This window comes from Sarcophilus harrisii, chromosome 3 (genome assembly GCF_902635505.1).
Source record: "Sarcophilus harrisii chromosome 3, mSarHar1.11, whole genome shotgun sequence".
NCBI lineage: Eukaryota > Metazoa > Chordata > Mammalia > Dasyuromorphia > Dasyuridae > Sarcophilus > Sarcophilus harrisii.
The window spans coordinates 77,940,230-77,960,844 of NC_045428.1; the positions used below are offsets into that span (position 1 = coordinate 77,940,230).

Here is a 20,615-nt window from a genome sequence, read left to right on the forward strand (position 1 = left end):
GCCTTCAGACGCTCTTATTATAATGAAAGATTTAAAACTTTACCATCTGAGTCCTAATTATCTCCCTTTGCAAGATGACAGGGTTAATCTAAAATATATATATTTTTTCTAAGGTAGCTTTTGGCTTTAAAAATCTATGCCTTTACAAGCCTTTATGCTTTTCTAGTTTATAACTAAAATATCATTTATCATTTAGGTTCTTAATAATTTAAGTTACTTCTGCTCCACTTGAAAAAATTTGGTACATAATTAAGTTATATTTTATAATTGAGTTTAATGATTTCGTTGAAAAGTACTTAGAGATGTATGAATGATAAAAGGAATCTGTGCTTGAATATAATGGCTCTAAATCTTATATTCTGCTATAAATAGATAAAATAATAAAAGTTGAGAATGAATCAAAGGAAAAGGTATCTCCCTAATCTGTCTCAATGGCACCCCTTTATAACTAAATAAATAAAAATAAAATAGCTATTATTATTCCCACTACTAGTGACAAATTCAAATAAATATTTTTGACAATTGACACACACACATATATTTATAAAATTGATGTATATGAATATATATATATTCATTTAAATTTCCAAATTGAGGAAGTAAGAGTATATCTAGAGGTCAGAAAAAACAGAGAAAGGAAATAGAGGAAGTTAGCTCTTCAGATGATAAAAATATATATATTAAAACTCATTAAATTACAAATCTTTTTCTGAAGGTTATATGTTATCAGAACTGAAACTGAAGCTGTATTCAGCTGAACTGGCTAACAACTGACCTTAGATAAGAGGAAGGTGAAAAGTAAAGCAAGAAAAAAAGAAGACATTAGAAGAATAAAAGATGGCAAGGATCAACACAGTTTATCTAAATGAGCACTGCCAATTAAGACCGTCTATCCTTGGGATTTTATGAAGACAACAAAGTGGATAGGAGAAGACAAAGGTCTCAGCTTAATATCACATCTACAATTCTTAGAGTTTACAGGTCTTACTTAGTCCAATACTGGATATGAAATAGTTATCAATAAAATAGCTACTGGGGATTAACAAGGCAGTATAGTGGAGAGTGTTGGATTGGCAGTCAGGAAGACCTGAGTATATATTGAACCTTATGTGTTTACAACCCAAGTGTGTGGCAAGAACTTAACTTCTTTTATCCTCAGTTTCCTCGTCTATAAAATGGGAATGATATCTCAGAGGGTTGTTGTGAGGTTCAAATGAGTTTTAAATATATAAAGTATACATATTTTAATTAATCCCTTTGGCAGAACTTTAAGGAGGAACTCTGACAGTTGGGGGAAGCAACATGGAGGATCCTGCAAATCAACTTCTTAAGATACATTTAGTTAAGGGGAATAGGAGAGCTAAGATCTTGTATGGGGAAGAAGAATCCAAAATGTCATCCCAATATAAAGAGCCCCAAACTTTATGACACTGGATCATATGATAGATACTTCTAGGGAAGGATATTTCTAGACCATGGCAGGGCTTAATGGATCATGTCCATTTTAACAAACTATTCTTGTTAACTAGGTCCTAAGCTCACCTGGAACAAGTACTATCAGGTTTCTCTAAGATTTGACATCCTAGTCAAAGTTCCACTTGTCCCTTCCTACTTAAAGCTTTGTACTTTAGTGTAAGTAGCTACTGTGAAGCCCATCACAACTGGGAAAATAATCACGGATTTTGATGATTGTAATGTTTCCTTCTCATACCCTAATTACTCCATTCCCTTTCCATTTGTTTTCTTCTTTGCTTTCTTGCTGCTTTCTATTTTCCCTTTTCCCAACCCCCTACTCTATCAAGTACCCCATTCTTACATCCTTTATCATGTATTGTATTGAAACAGATAATATTGAAACATTTAAAATGTTAATTTTATTCACCCAGGCCAAAAGCAGTCATTAAGTGTCCACAGGGTGCTAGTGTTGAACTAGGTATTGTTAAATCAAAACACACACAATCTGTTGGAAAAAGAAAATATACTTTGGAGTTACTTCTGAGTCTAGTAATTGCAGCTAGGTGGCCAACATGGTTATCATCATTCTAGAAAAAAATATCTTAAGATGCAAAAATGTAGTAAAATGTCAGACTCACATAAACAGAATGATTTTGAAAAGTACATCAGTGAGTCAGTGTTTTAAATTAGTTCTAATATTTTTTGTTAATTAAAAAATCTCATATGTGTTCTGACCATAAGGCTACATAAATATCAGTTTGTAAATATATATTTGCTTTATAAATTGCTGTGTTAAAATTATTTTGGTCACCCAAACTCCAAAGATATGATATGTGAGGAATTTTTTTGAATATATTTGGAGCTTTTTTTTTTTATAAGAGTTAACTTCCCTTGGATCATGATCCTTTGATAAAGAGTGCAGAAATCCAGAGATTTCTCTTGCTCTGTTCATCTGTAATCTGTTCTGAATTTTCTTATCAGACAATAGCTTTAAAATAAGCAAACTCAGGCATAGTAGTGCCTATGGGATTAAAGATTCATATACACATGTATATATGCATAGATAAAGCAATATGTATAGGCATATATATTAATTTGTATGTATAAATATATGATATCTGAAACAAAATGTGTTTGAAATTGATTCCTGAGATGTTCCATAATTGCATCCTGTGACTGTTCTTGTTTTCTCTGCCAAGAAGAATAACCTTTTAATTAGGAAGAAGAACTATTATCTGTGATCTCAGAAAGATCATGGAAAGTGAAAAAGGCAGCACAGGATTGCAGAAGGGTAATGTCCCTCTTTTTAAAAAAAAAAAAAAGTGGGAAGAGAATAGAATTGCAAAATACAAATTAGTGAGCTTAATTTTATCAACAAGATTTGAAAATGTATTATTAAAGGTAAAATTAAATCAATGGGCATATATTAAATGCCTATTATATACCAGGCACTGTACTAAGTGCTAGAGATATAAATACAAGAAAAAAGAATGTTAGTAGGGAGTCCTCAAGGAACTTACATTCTAATGCAGTAAAATAACACTTAAAAGATAGCTGAAAAGAGGTGTGTGTATGTGTTTTTTGGGGATGGGGATGATGACAATAGTACTCATTTGAGATTATAGTAGCAAATTCTAGATAATAAAAGATAGCTGGTTTGGGTTTGTTCTCAAAATGGAGATTCCAGAAGAAACCCATTAGTTGAAGAAAGCACCTAGATTATAGTAGTAAAATCTGAAAATGAAATCTAGCTGGTTTATTGGTTAGAGTCCTTCTACAAAAGGAAATGGTGAATATATAAAGTTCGAAAATGACTTCATTGAGAATTCGCAGATACCTGAAGTGGCAGCCTGATATTATTTGCCATTTTTTTTTACAAGACTTAGTAGTCAATAAGAATCAGTAGAATCTAACCAGTAAATCCTATACCTTCAATTTACATAATTATTAGCACATCATTTGATAAAATCCTTCATTCTAGTCTCTATGGAAAAGATGGAGATATTTGGGTTAGCCTTCAGTATAATTAAATAGATTTTGAACTGGAAGGCTGACTAGATACTCTAAGTAATCATCAATAGTTTAAAGCCCAATGCTTCAAAGGAGATCTTTACAGACTATCCCAAAAGATATATGGTTGGCCATGTGCTATGTAACATTTTTATTCATGACTTGGATAAAGTCATAGACATCATTATCAAATTGGCAGATGATATAAAGCCAGGAGGGATAGCTAAAATACTATCAAGAATTGATATTCAAAAAGAAGACTGAAATATTGGGTCACATTAGGAAAAAAGATGGTATTTAATGGACATGAATGTAAAGTCTTATATTGGATTCCAAAAACTGATGTTCTAAGGTAAGATTCTAAGTGGTATGGCAATCTGGAGAAAAGGGTTTGGATGGGCTGAATATTTTGTTTGTGTCAATGAAGAAAATAAATATATTCTTAGTATTCAGGAATAATGATATGATAGTGCTGTTGTCCTTCATTCTGGTCAGAATACATCTGAAGTACTACGTTCACTTCTGGAAGTCAAGTTTTAGAATAGATATTGATAAATGAGAATATTCAGGAGAGCAAAATCATTGTGGTGAAGAGCCTCAAAATTATGTCATATGAAACCATTGAAGGAAATAGGGATGTTTGGTTTGGAGCTGGTGCTTGGGGGTTGGGAGAGAAGATTGTTTTCAATGATTTTTGAGAGTTGTAATATAGAAAAGGATTATATTATATAACATATAATTTGTTTAGAGGGCAGAAGCAAAAGCAATGTGTGAAGCAAAGTTTCTTTTGGTATATGAAGATATTTTTTAATATTTAATTATCCAAAAGTAGAATGGGCTGCTATAGGAGGTTGTAGACTCTCCCTCAGTATAAGTTTTAAAGGAAATGCTGGATATTTGCTACTCAGGTAGATGATGATGGAGATTATTTTTTTAGGTATGAATTAGACTAGATGGCCACTGAGTTGATATTGAAATCTTGGGGTTGGGGATATCATGGATGTACATTTGTTATTAGCTATCAGGGAGTTGATCTAATTGGATATTTTGGGTTGCCTCAATACATTACATTGCCATAGTGCAATGGGAAGTTCTTGGGAGTATGTGTGATTAGGCTATATACTCAGTGGTTCTCAAACTTTTGTTTTCAGTATCTTTATCCTATTAAACATTATTGAAGATCTCTCCAAAGCATTTTTGTTTATCTGGGTTATATTTGTAGTGTTGAATTTGTAGACCCTCTAAAAGGGTTTCAGAGATCCCCAGGATTCTCTAGACCATACTTGGAGAACCACTGCTATATAGCATATAAACAAAGAGGAACTATATTTGGGAAATATCAAGGGTATCATCAGAGAGATGTATGTTCTGAGAAGAAGGAAGTCAGTCACAGAGTATGCATGAATGATAAATAATGGAAAGCTACAAGTATTATTTTATCTATGGCATACCAAGAGACCTAGAAAGAAAGAAAGAAGAAAACCCCCTAAGGAAAAATTTCAGAAAACACTCAACAAGGGCTGTTCAGGATGAGAAGGTGGAAATGGATTGAAATCCACACTTTTAGATGAAGTTCCCACTGAAGCATCAGAGGATGTTCACTTACTTATATTTCCCCAACTGTTATGAATTTATATCTTAGTTTGATATACATGAGGGAAGAAATAATAGTACAATAGCAAACTTCTCAGCATTACAATTTTGGTTTATCCATGAAATTAAGGCACCTCTAAAATCTGTTAAATCCTCATTGGGTCGTTTGATTACTTTTGAATCCACTTTCTGGGTCTGTGAGTCAAGGCTCCTTTTGTCTGATGTGATTTTTAAATGGGCATAGATTAAATAAACATTTTGAGAAATGTTTAGGCACTGAGTCATCATGGCTTCAGATTCACTTATATAACTCAATAGTCATGGGTAGACACATATTCTACTTTGATTTCAAACTAGACTAAAATGTAATTGATGGGGACAGCTAGTTGGTATAGTGGATAGAGCACCAGCTCTAAAGGCAGGAGGACTTGAGTTTAAATCTGCCTAAGACACTTAATGCTTCCTAACTGTGTGACCCTTGGCAAGTCACTTAATCCCAATAGTCTCAGGAAAAAAAATGTAATTGGTAAATATTTAATAAAATAATAAGCAATAAATTTAATAAATAATTTATTGTTATAAACATATTTATATAATTAAAAACAAACATTACAAATGATAAATAATAAAATAATTTAATGGATTAAATTTAAATTTAAAAAAATTAATAAAACAAAGAAAAATAATATAAAACATAGATAACATTACATTTTAAATTTAAGTCAATATGTGGCCCAATGGGGAGATTTATGTAGAGACCAATGACACCTATTTCTCTTGAGTTTGACACCATTGCACTAAATGACTCTCAAAAACCAGAAATACTTTTCTTAAAATTACTTCTTTGTGCTATCAGCCCATTTCTCTGAAGAGGAATAAGAAATGAACAATGTAGTGTTTTCCTTAATATTGTATGGCTCTTACAAAATATGGCATAAAAATTTCAAATTTCAAATAACAAATTAGTCCATGACTATTTGTCATTACAAATCCTACATCTACTATAACTAAACTGAAAACATCTTCTAAATGATACACATAATCTAAGCTGTACCAAATTTGATTGAGATACTTCACCAGTTGAAGATGCTACATGATTTTTTTCAAAGACATATAATTTGGTCTGAAAACACTCCCAAGTATCTGGAATGTATTTTCCACAGAACACGTGGTATTCTATGGACATTGAAGGCTCCATGATACATCTTAGTATATTGAATACATATCAATTATATCCATGTCTTCAGTGTCCATTTGAATTGAAAATGTGCCAACTTAACATCATTACTAATAGAAGTCTTAATTTAACTGCCAATGTCATCAATTATAAAGTTCACTTTCATTTTGAAAAAGGTTTAATCTAAGCAATTCTTTCTCTGCCACCTTTTTTTTCTTTCTAATCTGACATTTAATAAGTATCTATTACTGGCAAAATACCATGATAAACATTGGAGGCAAAAAACTAACATGAAAAAAGCACTCTCTGCTCTTGTTTAAATTTAAGGGAGGAAAAATGAGGATTGAAATAAATAAATAGTAAACCCTCATGAACCTCTATCACCTTAATAAAAGTTCCTTTTCTTGTTCAATATATAGCATAGTTCATAGAGCTCCAGCTGTGGAGTTAGTAAGACTCTTCTTCCTGGCCTTGGACACTAGCTATGTCATCCTGGACTAGTCACTTAAGTCTTGGCTTTCTCATTTATAAAAATGAACTGGAAAAGAAAATGGCAAAGCACTCCAGTATCTTTGTCAAGAAAACTCCAAATGGGATCACAAATAGTTAAACATTATTGAACAACAATAACAATAACTAGTAACACAAAAATCCAGAGATGGGAAAGTATCCCAGAGAAAAAGGTATTATGAAGTCATATAAATTCAAGAAAATGGAAATCAAGGTCATTAGATTTGGCAATTAAGAAGTAGATGATGACTCCCCCCCCCCCCCCCGAGACAATTGGGGTTAAATGACTTACCCAGGGTCACATAGCTGGGAAGTATTAAGTGTCTGAGGTCAGATTTGAACTTAGGTCCTCCTGACTTCAGGACTGGTCCTCTATCAACTGTGTCACCTAGCTGTCCCAAGCTGAGCAGTTTCAAGAGTTCAAGAGAGCAGTTTCAGTTATATTTTAGCACTATAGGTCTTGCAGTGAATAGAGTGCCAGCCATGGAATCAGAAAGACTCGAGTTCAAATCTAGCTTTAGACATTTACTAGCTATATGACCCTGGGCAAGTCACTTAATCCTATTTGCATCAATTTCCTCATCTGCAAAAATGAGCTAGAGAAGGAAATGACAAACTATTTCAGTATCTTTGCCAAGAAAATGCTAAATGGGATCATGTGGAGTTGGACACAACTGAAAAACAGTTACTTTGAAAATTGTTCAAAGTAAGCAAGGACTTGAGAGAGCTCAGTTATGTATTGCCTTATTAGTTAAATGTGCCAATGATTCATTTGCTCCTTGACTATTGAGATTTTTTTTTTTTTTTTTTTTTTTTTAGCAGCAGGCTTTGGGACACAATAATTTGTTCTAATGTTAACTCACTTTTTTCTCTATTCAAGTCAAGTTACTAAACACCTTCTTGAGGCTCAACAAAGGCAGTATTTTGTCTTGAAGTAGTTCAGTCTAAATGGAGAGAAACACTGGAACCAAGAAGATTAAATATAATCATATATGTATTCTTTCATAGCATATTGGCTTTGAATGTTGGCTCTGCTCTCGACTGTGAGCCCACAGTTTAGTAACAGCCCACTCCTTAGAGTCTCATTACATGACATTTGGCGCTTTGGAAATGGTTACCATTTTTTGGTGATTCTCTATACTAACATGTATGCACAGTTTTTCATGCTCATCTAAAATTTATTTCTGGGATAGTGGTTTTGACAGAACAAGTTGGGTATAAAAAGATTCTGCTTTTGTGGAGAATAAGCTAAGGATGTTGTGTTTCATCTTTACAATCAAATGCAGATTTCCCATTTAAAGGCAAATCTTTCATTTCAAAAGGTTGAAAAGGACGGTACTTAAAAAGTAATTCCAGCTGGCTAAATTTAGAACTCTGAAAAAAAAAAATTCCAATTCACAAATATTCTCTGGGTCCACAGCATATTCATTTGTTTATGAAGTGGATAAATTCTCATTCACTTTACAAGCTAGTCTCTCAGGACTTTTGTTCTTCTATAGTCAAACAGGTGTCAATAGGCATGATAGGCTGAGCAACACTGGCTTCAGTACTTAATTGACTCATTTCTATTGTAACGCTGCCAGTTAAGCATGGTTGGATGAGTCCTGATGCTATTTCAGTGATTGTGAAAAAAAAATCTTGTTTTCTGTTTTCCCTTTTTATGCATCAAATTAGTCTTTCCCACTTCAAGTTGTCTTTCATTTTTGTATTTTTTATTCGACTCATTGTGAACTTGGATGTGTGTGTGGGTATCCTTTGTATTTTTATTTGTACATAGTGAATGAGATATGGTCCCTGTCCTTGGGGAACTTACAATTTGACTGAGAAAATGAGATCTGGATAATAAATAGCCCAAAGTAAAAAAAAATATATAAGTGCCATAAAAATGAAGGAAACTTTTTAAATGCACAGGGCAGATGCATTACCTTGGAGGGGATGGATTTTGAGCTGGACCCTCAAAGATGGGGGTTTCCATGGAGTAGCACAGTTGAGATTGGGGAGATATCCCAAGCAAAGATACACCAAGAGGTGAGTGAAATGCATACTTAGAGTTAAACAAGTAGTTCAGATTGGGTGAAATGTGGAGTTATGAAGACTAAAAAGTTGAACTCTTAGAATTTTGGGGTAGAAAACAGGAATATTTAAAGTCATTTATTTATGATTCTTATCCCCCTTCCCCTCACCCCTAGCATATCATTTCCAAAAAAAAAAAAAAATTGAGATTCATCAAGTTAACACTGGGAAGAGGATTGATTGCACTTGAGATCAGTAAACATGGGTCTGAATCCTATCTTCCACACTTAATAAGGTGAGTAACTCTGGGTAAGTCATTGGAATCTTTCAGACTCAATTTCCTTCTCTGTAAAATGGGAATAATGATACTTATTCAAGCTCACAGAATTTTTTTTTAACATGCTCTATAAGTGATTTATTATCACTAGCTCTTATAGTCACAAGAAATATTATTTCCACCAATTCTCCTTGTCAGATTTCTTAAAGGACTTGGGTTAGGCAGTTAGATGTTAGTTACACTATTGGTTAGAGTCCTCATCTATTCGTTCATTCCTCATCTATACGTTCCTCATCTATACGTTCCTCATCTACAAAGTGGACATAATAGGGCCTACATCCCAAGGTTTTCTGTGGGGATAAAAATAAGATAATATTTGTAAAGTACTTGTAAAATCTTCAAAAATCACAATGTATATGTTCACAATTCCTATTACCTTTATTTAGTCAAACAAACATAGCAAAATGTGCACAGACCAGAAGGAACCCTCTGAAGTAATGCATTGAACTGTGAGAATCTGATGCTGGGAACGAAACTAGCTTCATTTTTGTTTCTACAATAGCCAATTCAGGAATAATACAAGGTGCTTGAAAAGGATAGCATGGGGGAGAGATGAAGAAAGCCATAGATCCTTGCCTTACATGCCTTGCAAGAAAACAATTCAAAATATTAGGTGAAATGCAAGCATCCCTATCATGACTCAACTAATATTACAATAATATAAATATAATCATTTTATGAAATTAAGCATAAAATCACTCTGATCTCATGAACTTGTAGATTTCAGGGATCCCATCTTGTTCTAACTCAGCCAGCAGTCTTCATGAGTGCTGGCTCAAGTAGCAGCTTCCTCTTCTCTGTAACATTTTGTGCCAGATTTTTTTTTGGTAGGAAAAGAGAGAAGTGTTATGTTTTAGGAACTACTGCCAAATGAAGATCAATCAGAAACAAAGCTAAAACATTTCCAAATTTGAAAATGTTAATGGAAAAGTGTAAATTGCTTTATCTGCATTTTTTCAGGAACATTTTATTATCCCAAATGAGTTACAGACATTGCTTGGGCACACAGGTGTTAATTTAATAAATCATTTCGGGTTCTTTATACCCCAAACTTTATTTCATATAGCTCTTCCAAGAAGCTCGATGTAATTAAAATTTTTATTTTATTTATCAATGAGAAATAGAAGTATAAATATAAAATGGAGACATATGGAAGTTGCCCTTCCCATTTCACAGATGAAAGGAAGTGAGGCATGTGGATCATGGAGTGACTGGTTTCAAGTCAGAAAAACAAATAAAAATAATACAAAAGTTTAAAAAACCCACCCAGTTCTAGACACTATGCAACTCTTTTAAAGGAGCAACATCTTTGTTGCTCACATTAAACAAATTGTAGGCATGAGAGGAAAAGTACAAATTTAGTTTCCCCTTTAATTGATAATTTCAATATATCTGTACCTAGATTGGCTTACAAAGTAAAACTAGAGAGCAGGACTAAATAGTCCACCTCAGCACAGTTTCTAATTCTTTGCCACATCTTTATTAGTCCAAAAATACTTTTAAAAGGAAAATTTTTTATTCTGGCTTTTGTCCTGAGTAAGGAAGCAAAACTCAGGATAAAGAGAAAGTCAAGGAGCTTATTAAAAGTACATCAAGCTAACAATACATTGATGGGCTGGTCAATGGAGATCAGCCAGGGATTCCAGATGAAGCCAGATTTTATTGATAACTTTTATAATGAGATAAAGACAATTCGGGCAGGTCCAGATCAGCAAAAGTGGATGGGTCATTTGCATCTCAGCTCCTCCCCAAGACAGTAGATATGTGGCAATTGCCAGGAATAGGTAGAGACTGACTTGCTACATGATGAATAGTAGGTAATACAAAGCTACAGAATGTGTGACTTCTCTCCCAACACTGATTGACAAGCAGAATTGGGAACAGTGGGTCACTGCATCAGCATAACTTTCAATAATACTAAATAGTTTTACTAAAATAACTCAAGGTAAGCTAACGTTCTTTTTTTAAAAAATAGATTTCAAAGCTTTTTTATGGTATCATTTAATCATAAACTGTCACCCCAAAGAATTTTTCCTGTGATGGTGCTTTTTATCTTCTATTTTTATAAGAGATGGTGGGTTTTAGCCTAAGAAATTTGGCTAAATAACCACTGGAAAAAATGCTGGTGACATGATTCATACTATGTATCAGGCTGACACGTAGTCTACTAAGTTCTTCTAACATTGATTTAAGCTCCATAAAAGGATTTGTGCTTGTATAAAATGCTGGCAAGGCATTGAGATGGAAGAAGAAAACCTTCCATTGGGGAGTATAGATATTTAGTTAAATAAGGTTATCAGAACACACTCAATTGTTTACCAAAATAATTCTTTGGAGGAATGATGACATAAAAGTAAATAAATATCTAGATTTAGTCCTCGCTCTCTAAAACCTGGTCTTTTCTTCTGGTAAATTCAGAGGCAGATACTAGAAGTTGGCCGCTAGAAGAAATTCTAACTGTCTGTGTCTTTTGCCTGAGAGTTCTGTACTTTGTTTTTGAATCTCAGTCTCAGGAAATCCACAATAGGCAATCTAACTAACACTCATATCATTTAGGTTCATTGGGATCCAGCAAAACAGCCTTTCATTCAGAGAGAATTCTGGTCCTCTGAGAAACTGAAACCTGATAACTTCATTCAGTCAGCACAAAATGAAAGCTTGAACTTGACCTTAGCAACATCACCCAGTAATACTTTTCATAGTTTACATATACTGCTCTTTACTGTCATAATCTAAGAGGAAACTAAAGGTAATTAAGTGGATTTAATTATGATTATTTTTAAATTTAAACCTTAACCAAACTGTATTCTCATCAGGATTCCAAGGCAGCAATGAATTGGGGCATTTAAAACACTGGAATCCAATCCAGTCCATGGTCTGATCAGGGTTCAATGGCAATAATAAATTTGGGCTATTAAAACTGGGATTTTGTCCAGCACTTTATTTTGTCTAAAATCACAGGCTCAACTTTTGCCACCATGGCTGGATTCTTCAATGAGAAGTAAAGTCATGTTGAATTAATCCTTCAAAAAAAAAATCATAGGTTTGAACAATCATTGCATTCAATATAAAAAGTTAGATAAATAATTAGTAAGAATCAACCACCTAATTAAAAGTGTTCCTTAGTAGATCCCTTCCACTAGGTCTACGGGATTTTTAGTTATTTTATATTTACATATATGTAGAGTATATTCATGTTTATGATGAAAATATGAATTCACAAAGGAACATTTAGTTCTTTTACATTTTGACTTAGAATAAAATAAATACCCCCCCCCCCCATTTTTGAACAACTCCTAGATGGAATCTCAAACTCTAGCCTTTCTGGTTTTCATTTCAATTTCCAGTAACATAAAAATCTCCCGTAATTAAATAAAATGCTGAGAGGCTGGGAATAGATTTTCACCCACTAGTATTCTCAATCTATAAATGGTTTCTGAATGTTTTTATTTCTGTAAGATGCATTTCGTTTATGTGGGGAACTTGCAGCTGCAGAATTAAATCTTGGTTTGCCAAATATCAAAAACACATGTATTGATTTAAACTATGGGAATAGGCAACAAGCGCAGCAGCTGATAAGGGAAGGGAGAAGCTCATTGCAATTTTTGGAAAGCTTCCTAAAAGTAAAGAAAACTAAGAACCTTGAATTCAGAAATTGAAACCATTTAACTTTCCCAAATTTTAGATTCACTCTCACTTGGGCATTGGGTTCTTGCTGAAAACAAGAGCCATATGTTTTCATAATTCTCAGTTCAAAAACTTAACGTACTAGCTTTTTTTTGGGTTCCATTGTTTATCCAACTCAAATGATCATAAGATGCATAGAAACATTATTGAATAAACTAGCTACTTATTATATGCTAAACCAAGAAAGGTTATATGCACACAAGTCATTTGTTATCTATTAAAACCATACTAAGTTCAGTAAGAAATTTTCATTCATGGCTATTTTATTCCAGTGTCTTGACTGGCAAACTTTATTAGAAGATAGATAGCTGTTGGGTCCCAATTGAAATTCTTTAGTAAAATAAACATACAAATACAGGGAAAATAGTTCTTCTAAACCAATATTCATTTATTTTTGAAAACACTTTATCACTGATTAGGCAAAGGTGAGGGAAAGTGAGGGAAAATTAAATATTTCATACATTGGTCTGGCTAGTTTGATCATTTTTAGGGTACAAACTTAAGTTTCTTGCTTTCTACTCTCTCATCTGTTATTTAAGTAAAAATAAAAACAAACAAAAACACTTGTGTTAAAAAGTATAGTGGCTCCAAGCTTTGCTTATTGGTTAAAGGAAGTTCATGCTTTCAGATCCTAAAATGACAGACCGGATGTTTTACTATAGATGCTTTGAAAATGCAACCGTACTTCAGCTTGATTAAAATTCTTAGAGAAACAATCTGTAAGTACAAAGTTTACTTCTCTCTTTTACTTTCTAGTACCTTCTAGATGTAGGCCCTTCACATTAAAGTTTTATTATGGTCAAATTCAGTGAAGCTTAAACAAAATGATGGATTTATTTAAAATGGAGCCTTGGTGCAACGAACTATTTGACTTGAATCAGGAAGGATATGCCAGCAGCTCAGGGCAGCAAAAAGCAGGCTAAAAATTCCTGCTAAACATCTTGGGCATGAAATTTTGACTTCATATCTGTGGGCAAGAATAGTATGTGTAGTTCTGTCTAGAGACATCATAGACAAAGTAAATTAAACCAAAGTAGGGTGATAGGAATCGGACCCATCCTTTTATTGGTACGGGCAATTCTGTTTGAGGAAATTCCCTCCAACCATTCAAATCTGAATCCTTTCTTTAACTTATACTCTTAAAAAACATGTGTAGAGAGTCTCAGTCAGAGTCACATAACTAGTAAATGTCTAAAGTGAAATTTGGATGAGATTCTTCTATTACATAGAAATTATCTATTAATGGTAACCATTATTCAGACAGGAAAAACTAAAGAACATTCTATATTCCCACTGGCTTCTATACTTACCTAGTTACTCCTACATGTGTTGTACACATGTAATATCTAAACATTTATACCCTAGGGAATAAGATATGGAAAAAGAAATGGATCAAGAAAATCCATAAAACAAAAATACAGAAGAAAAATAATTTAGTACTAAGATTTCCTTTGTTCTCGTGGATAGAACAGGTGGTCCATCAGTTAAAATAATAAACAATCCACCAAACTTTCAATGAAAGACATGTTCCAAGAAATGTATTTTGCCATTCGATAAATAATACAGGATTTTGGGAATTAGTATCTGATAGTGGTTTTAAGACTTCAGAGATCCATGAAAGACTGAGTTCCTACTATATGTTCTAAAAAAAGATTTTGGAACAACATGGTGGGCTGCACTAGAAGGTAATGAATTTCTAATTACAGGTGATGCAAAGTACCTACTCTACCTGAATGACCATTCACTGGGTTTATTGTAGGAGAGGTTTATACTGTTAGATAGGACATTGAGTAATTGACCTCTGAAGTTCATTTTATCTCTAGGATTTGAATTTAGCAGAATGAGAAGCATAGCTGATTGGGGTTAACAAGGGTAGTTATTTAAGAGTGCCAATCTATTGAAAATGATGGGTTTATTAATTAACTCTCAGCAATCTTCAGATAAAAAACCAAAAGCTTAATCCTAATATCCTAGCTACATTTTGTCTCTTTAAAAGATTTCTGTTTCTTGGAATAGATAACATATTCTTCTCCTTTGGTCTGAATTTCTAAGTCAAAAGTGACAATAGTAGGGAAGGAGTTTTGGGGAGTGGGGTGGTATGTGGTCTGTATGCTAATTAAATCTTTTAAGGGCTTTTAATATGCTTTGCTATCAATGACTTTGAAGATTGATCATATAACAAACATTATAGAATAAAAAGAGAATGCCGTATCTATAACTATTCCATGGTTGATTTTCTTGAGCTAGTTTAAGAAAGGCATTTTGAATTATAAACGAGATCTATGAACTTTATTAAATATTACCGCATTCTTTTTTTTTTTTTTAATATAGAAGTGCCTTAGAGGAATAATACGCTTGTTGAGTTTTTTAAGAGTTGTGAATTTGCTCACTATGGGATGATCAAGAAGATATTCTTCACTGGAGATCCTGGAAACAGGACTCCAGTACTTGGAGGCAAGCCAAATGTGCACTACATATCAACCCAGCCTCCACTACCACGCAAGGCCCACAGCTGCTGAGATGTTGAAATGTCCTTGAAATTAATCCTCTGGCACCCAGATCTAAAATTGGCTACTCTGACTTTTTTTTTTTTTCCTACCAGCACCTGAAATGGATGGTTCTATCTCTGGGAAACACATATCAGGTATGTTTTATGTTTTCACATTTGGGAAGTAATATGAATGGAGGCTAACAGGACAGATCTTTGAATATTTTGAACAGTCATATTTAAAGAAAATTGAAGTAGAAGCCCAAATAGCCAGGCTAGGTTAATTTACAGTCTAGCATTTGAGAACAAAATTCCCTGGGGCTGCTATTTTCTAAAGGCGAATTCAGGAAGGAAATGATCTTTTACTTAAAGACTACCTGCCTTATTTTATGGGTTATCAATTTTCCACCTGGCATGCTGTTCTACAGCCACTCTGATTTTTTCCATCCTCAAGCAAGAACTGAGTTGCAAAAAATGTGAAGTCTGCACTTTGGCAGACCAATTGCAAACTTGGCTTTGTGAAGATGAGGAGACTTGTGATGCAGACAGAGCTGCAGCCAGTGAAGTCGTAGAAGTGGCCAGATCTATGCTAGGGCCTGGCTGCATAAATGTCTTTGCCAGTTTATGCATTAAAATCTTAGCTTGAATTGCTTTTTACATTACAGGATTACTGAATCTTGAGATACATTATAAAATTCATTTTTGCTGCCTTTGGAGCAATATGGTTCAGGTGGATCCTGGACAATAATACAAAGACCTTGATTTTGTTTTAATTGCTCTGCTGAATCTGTGATGAGCTTATCAACCTTACAAAACCTTAAAAAAAAGATTAAATAGATCTTCCCTTCTTGTTTACCTTTACCTTCATTTCAATATTGATAAAGTCAACTAGCTGAACAGGAACAGATAACAATAAGGGTTTCAAAACTTAACAGGAGATAATCCTGAAATTCTGTGACCAAGAAATCAGAATGAACAGACAGAACTTTCTCACTACCCATACTCAATGTCACAAGAGATGATTCTTTTTGGAAATAAAAGAGAATAATTAAAGAAAGTTAAAGGCAGGTGAAGAGAATTGCTCACCTTAAGTGTCATCTCCTATCAGAGGCCTCTCCCTGTCTCCCATGTATAGCCTTCCCTATTTCCAGATGATATATTTGTTTTTACTTATCTCTGTATTTATCATTTCCTCCAAAGGATCATGAATTTATTGAGAGCAGACCATTGTTGCTTTTGTCTTTGGAATCCCAGCAGTTAATGCAGTGCTTGGCACTCAATAAATGGCATTAATGCATGAATGATATAGTTTTTGTAGGCCATGAAAACTAAATCCAGTATTTAAAATTATTTTCTAATTTCAACACATTTTAAGTTCTTTTCAGACTTCCTTTACCTGTGAAAGGAAAGAATCATCTAGGGAAATATGAATATTCAATCAACTGCTTTAAACTATGGCCTTTATTTGATCAAAGTGCCAGCATTAATATCAAAGAAATGTGGAGTATGATTGCCTCGTTTTCAACTGGAACATTAATTTCTCAAACCAGAGTTCATTCCTTATGATCTGCCAATAGTTTAGTAAAGGAAACTGGTCCTTATAACAGATGGGCTCTATACTCCTAGGCTTGCCAGAAGCTTAATAAAAGATACTGGCTTCTTTACAATGAAGGATGAACACTTCTCATATGGCTGGTATCCAAACTAGGAGTCAGCAGTTTAAATTAAAGAAGGCAATAAAAAGTGTGGCAAAAATCAGGAACAGAGTGCAGTAATTTTAAGGTCGCTATTATCAGCTGTAACCTGATGCTTCTTAACTCATTTCTTAAGAACTAAGAAAGTATCTTCTACAACAAATACATTCAAAACAGGAATCAGCAAATCCTCTGAATTATAAATAAAGTAATTTATAAGATAATATAAAAAAAAAGTGAAGCTATTTTTCCTCAAAATATACAGAAAATCCTGAAAAATTACATTTATATCATCACAACCTATCTTCTTGGCTTTGTCCTTATAGTTTCTCCATTGACAAACAAACACCACACTCAGTTGACCAATATTCACCTTCTGATTGGCACCATAACTGACTTTAAAACAAAAGCATCTACTTCCAGGGTTTTGTGCGAACCAAATGAGATATTTTTAAAATTCAAGGCACAGTGCCTGGCATACAGTAAGTTTTTAATATATATTCTTTCCCTTCTTTCCCCCCTTTAAAATGGACTATACCCAAAGATATCACATAAAGAGGAAAAGAATGCAAATGCACAAAATATTAATGGTAGTTCTTTTTGTGATAGCAAAGGACTGGAAACTAAGAAGGTGTCCATCCATAGAAGCAGGACCAAACCAATTATGGTTTATCAATATGAGAGAATACTACTATGCCATAAAAAATGAAGAAAAGAATAAATTCAGAAAAACTTGGGAAATCTTCTACAAACTGCTACAGAGTGAAGTGAGTAGGATCGAGAAGACTTTATACAATAACAACAACATTGCAAAGACAAATAACTTTTGAAAATCCAAAGAGATACATTTTTTATTATGGTCAATGTAGTAATTTGTTTTATTTGACTATGCACATTTGTTGCAAAAATTTTGCTTCTTTTTTTTTTTCAATGAGGAAGGAAGCAAAAGGAAGAGAGTAAAAGTAAAAATATTAAATTTAAAAGTTTTAAACTTAAAAATGAATAAAAAAGAAAACAATAATTCAAATCAACTTGTTGCCTTCATCTATTTAAAAGGCTGTTACATAAAAAAAAAATTAGATTTTATTTTGAAGGAATTCAGAGAACAGAATTGGGACTCATAGACATAGCCAAATATATCCGGAGAGTTATATTTGAAAGAGCAACAGCTTTGTAATAAGAAGACCCAGGCTCTGTTATTCAATCTCTGTAATACTGGGAAAGACATTTGATTTTTCTGGCCTTCATTTGTTTTATCTGGGAAAGAGGCTTGAACTAGATAACAATAACAACAACAATAATAATAATAGTGTGTGTTTGCCTCAGTTTTCTTATCTGTACAATGAGCTAAAGAAGAAAATAACAAATAACTAGTATTATGCCAAGAAAACCCAAATAGGATCACTAAAAGTCAGGAAGGTTGAATACCAATATTTCTGACACCTATTACATTATTATATATATAAATTATATATTATTAGATCTGCATCCTCTTTACCATCTCACTGCTTCCCTCAATTCTAGATTCTATCTTCTTTTAAGTTATGAAAAACTTATTTCAAATCTAAATAAGGAAAAATTTACTGAAAGATAGAGCTTCCTGAAAAAAAAAATGGGATACCTAGCATCAATTTTCTGTTCCTAGTTGTATTCAAAGGCATGTTGGATGGATACTTGTTAGGGATTTTTTAAAGATGGAAATTCATCCATCAGTTAATGATTAGAGTAGAAGATATAAATCTTTTCCAACTTTCTGAATCTATGAATCTATGGAAGTTTAAAGCTCTGTGTGCATTTATGCAAACTGACGAGCTTTGTTGACTGGTTCCAAGAAGGTACCATGTTAAATTAAAATAGGGAGTACTGACTTCCATAAAAACAGAATTAGAGGAAGATTGGGTACATTTACACTCAACATTTACATGTAACTTGGTGAATGAATGACTAGTCTAGGATCTGGAAGAACTGAGTTCAAGGCCTGCCTTGATTTCATGCAAATTATTTGATCCCAGGCAAGTTTGTGCCTTTCAATGCCCCAAGCAACTTTTAGAAAGCATTAATTATTGTTATCAAAGGAGATTGCTCTCTTTGATTTCTGTCAAGCTATTTTGTTATCCAATTGTCTCCCCTCTTAAATCCTAAGAAATCCTGATAAAGAGTTTGTCTTTGATCTAAAAGAGATGGCCAAGTGATCATTCTTTTTAACAACCTATTGGCCTTGTTAACAAAAATTATTAAATTGACCTCCCCAAAAGCATTAATTATATAACAGTTGCTGAATTTTATCAGTAGATATAATGTTCATACCAGAAATTCCATTTACTAACAGAATTATAAAGCTGGAGCAAAAGGAAAGAAAAAAAAAAGAATGATTATCAACCTTCAAAAATGTTGGGTGGATTCCCTTCACAGAAAGCTACGTCTATATTGAAAACCAGATTTGGGCTCACCTTTCACGTTCTTCCTTCATTTTTTCTAGTTCTTCTTCTTGGAGCATGCCTTGCTTTAGATTTCCCTTTTGTTCATTTTTTCCACTTTTATCATCTTTTTTCTTCCCAAATCTGGGAAGACACAAAGGGTAAGGAGTAAGAGATGATTAGTAATAATCCTATTATCCTTTTAGTTATTCTTAGCAACAATAATTCTTGCTTTAATTCTTGTTCATTTTACAGCCATGATAGACAGCCATTATGGGGGGGGGGGGGTGGATTGCCAGGGAAAGGGACAACAATCCTAATAATGGAAATAACTCAAAATCATATAACATTCTAAGGTCTGCAAAACACTTTCATCAAAATAGCCTCATGACATTGTTTTAAATTATATATATATGTATACACACATGAAAATACGTACATACACATATATCCCTCACATTTGAGGAACTCAATATTCAGATTGATATTTGAATACTTAAATCTCATATTTCATCACCCTCAAATCTATTGCCTTCAGAGCAGCTCAAACCTCCAGAGGAGTAGCCATATATATGTCAATGATGATGTTGTGAATAATACAATTTCTATTTTATAGATGAGGTGATTAATTAAATAAGCTGTTAAGTCAGTAAGCATTTAGTAAACATTTACTATATATCAGACACTGTGCTAAGTATTGAAGATAGCAATGAAAGGCAAAACCAATTCTTGCTCTCAATTAGCTCACATTATGACGAGAGAAACAACATGGAGATAATTATGTACTTACAAGACATAAAATTTAATAGAAGGTAATCTCAGAGGCAGCTTGGTGGTGCAGTGGATATGGTGCCAGTCAAGAAGACCTAGGTTCAAATGAGAACTCAGATACTTACTAGCTGTGTGACCCTGGGCAAGTCCTTTAACCTTGTTTGCCTCAGTTTATTCATCTGTAAAATGAACTGGAGAGGAAACAGCAAACCACTCCAGTATCTTTGCCAAGAAAATCTCCAATAGGATCACAAAATAACGCATGAAACTGAACGACAATCTCTCTCTTTTTTTTTTAATAGCCTTTTATTTACAGGATATATGCATGGATAACTTTACAGCATTAACAATTGCCAAACCTCTTGTTCCAATTTTTCACCTCTTACCCACCCACCCCCTCCCCTAGATGGCAGGATGACTAGTAGATGTTAAATATATTAAAATATAAATTAGATACACAATA

General features: G+C 33.4%; 1 protein-coding gene across 1 annotated transcript in view; it reads right to left on the minus strand.

The window, feature by feature from the left end:
- PARD3B (par-3 family cell polarity regulator beta) overlaps positions 1 to 20,615 on the minus strand; it is a 740,364-nt gene that overhangs the window by 208,376 nt on the left and 511,373 nt on the right. Inside the window, exon 17 of the mRNA XM_031961171.1 lies at positions 19,415 to 19,525. Within this exon, the coding sequence (XP_031817031.1) occupies positions 19,415 to 19,525 (111 nt within the window). The remainder of the gene's footprint in view (positions 1 to 19,414; positions 19,526 to 20,615) is intronic.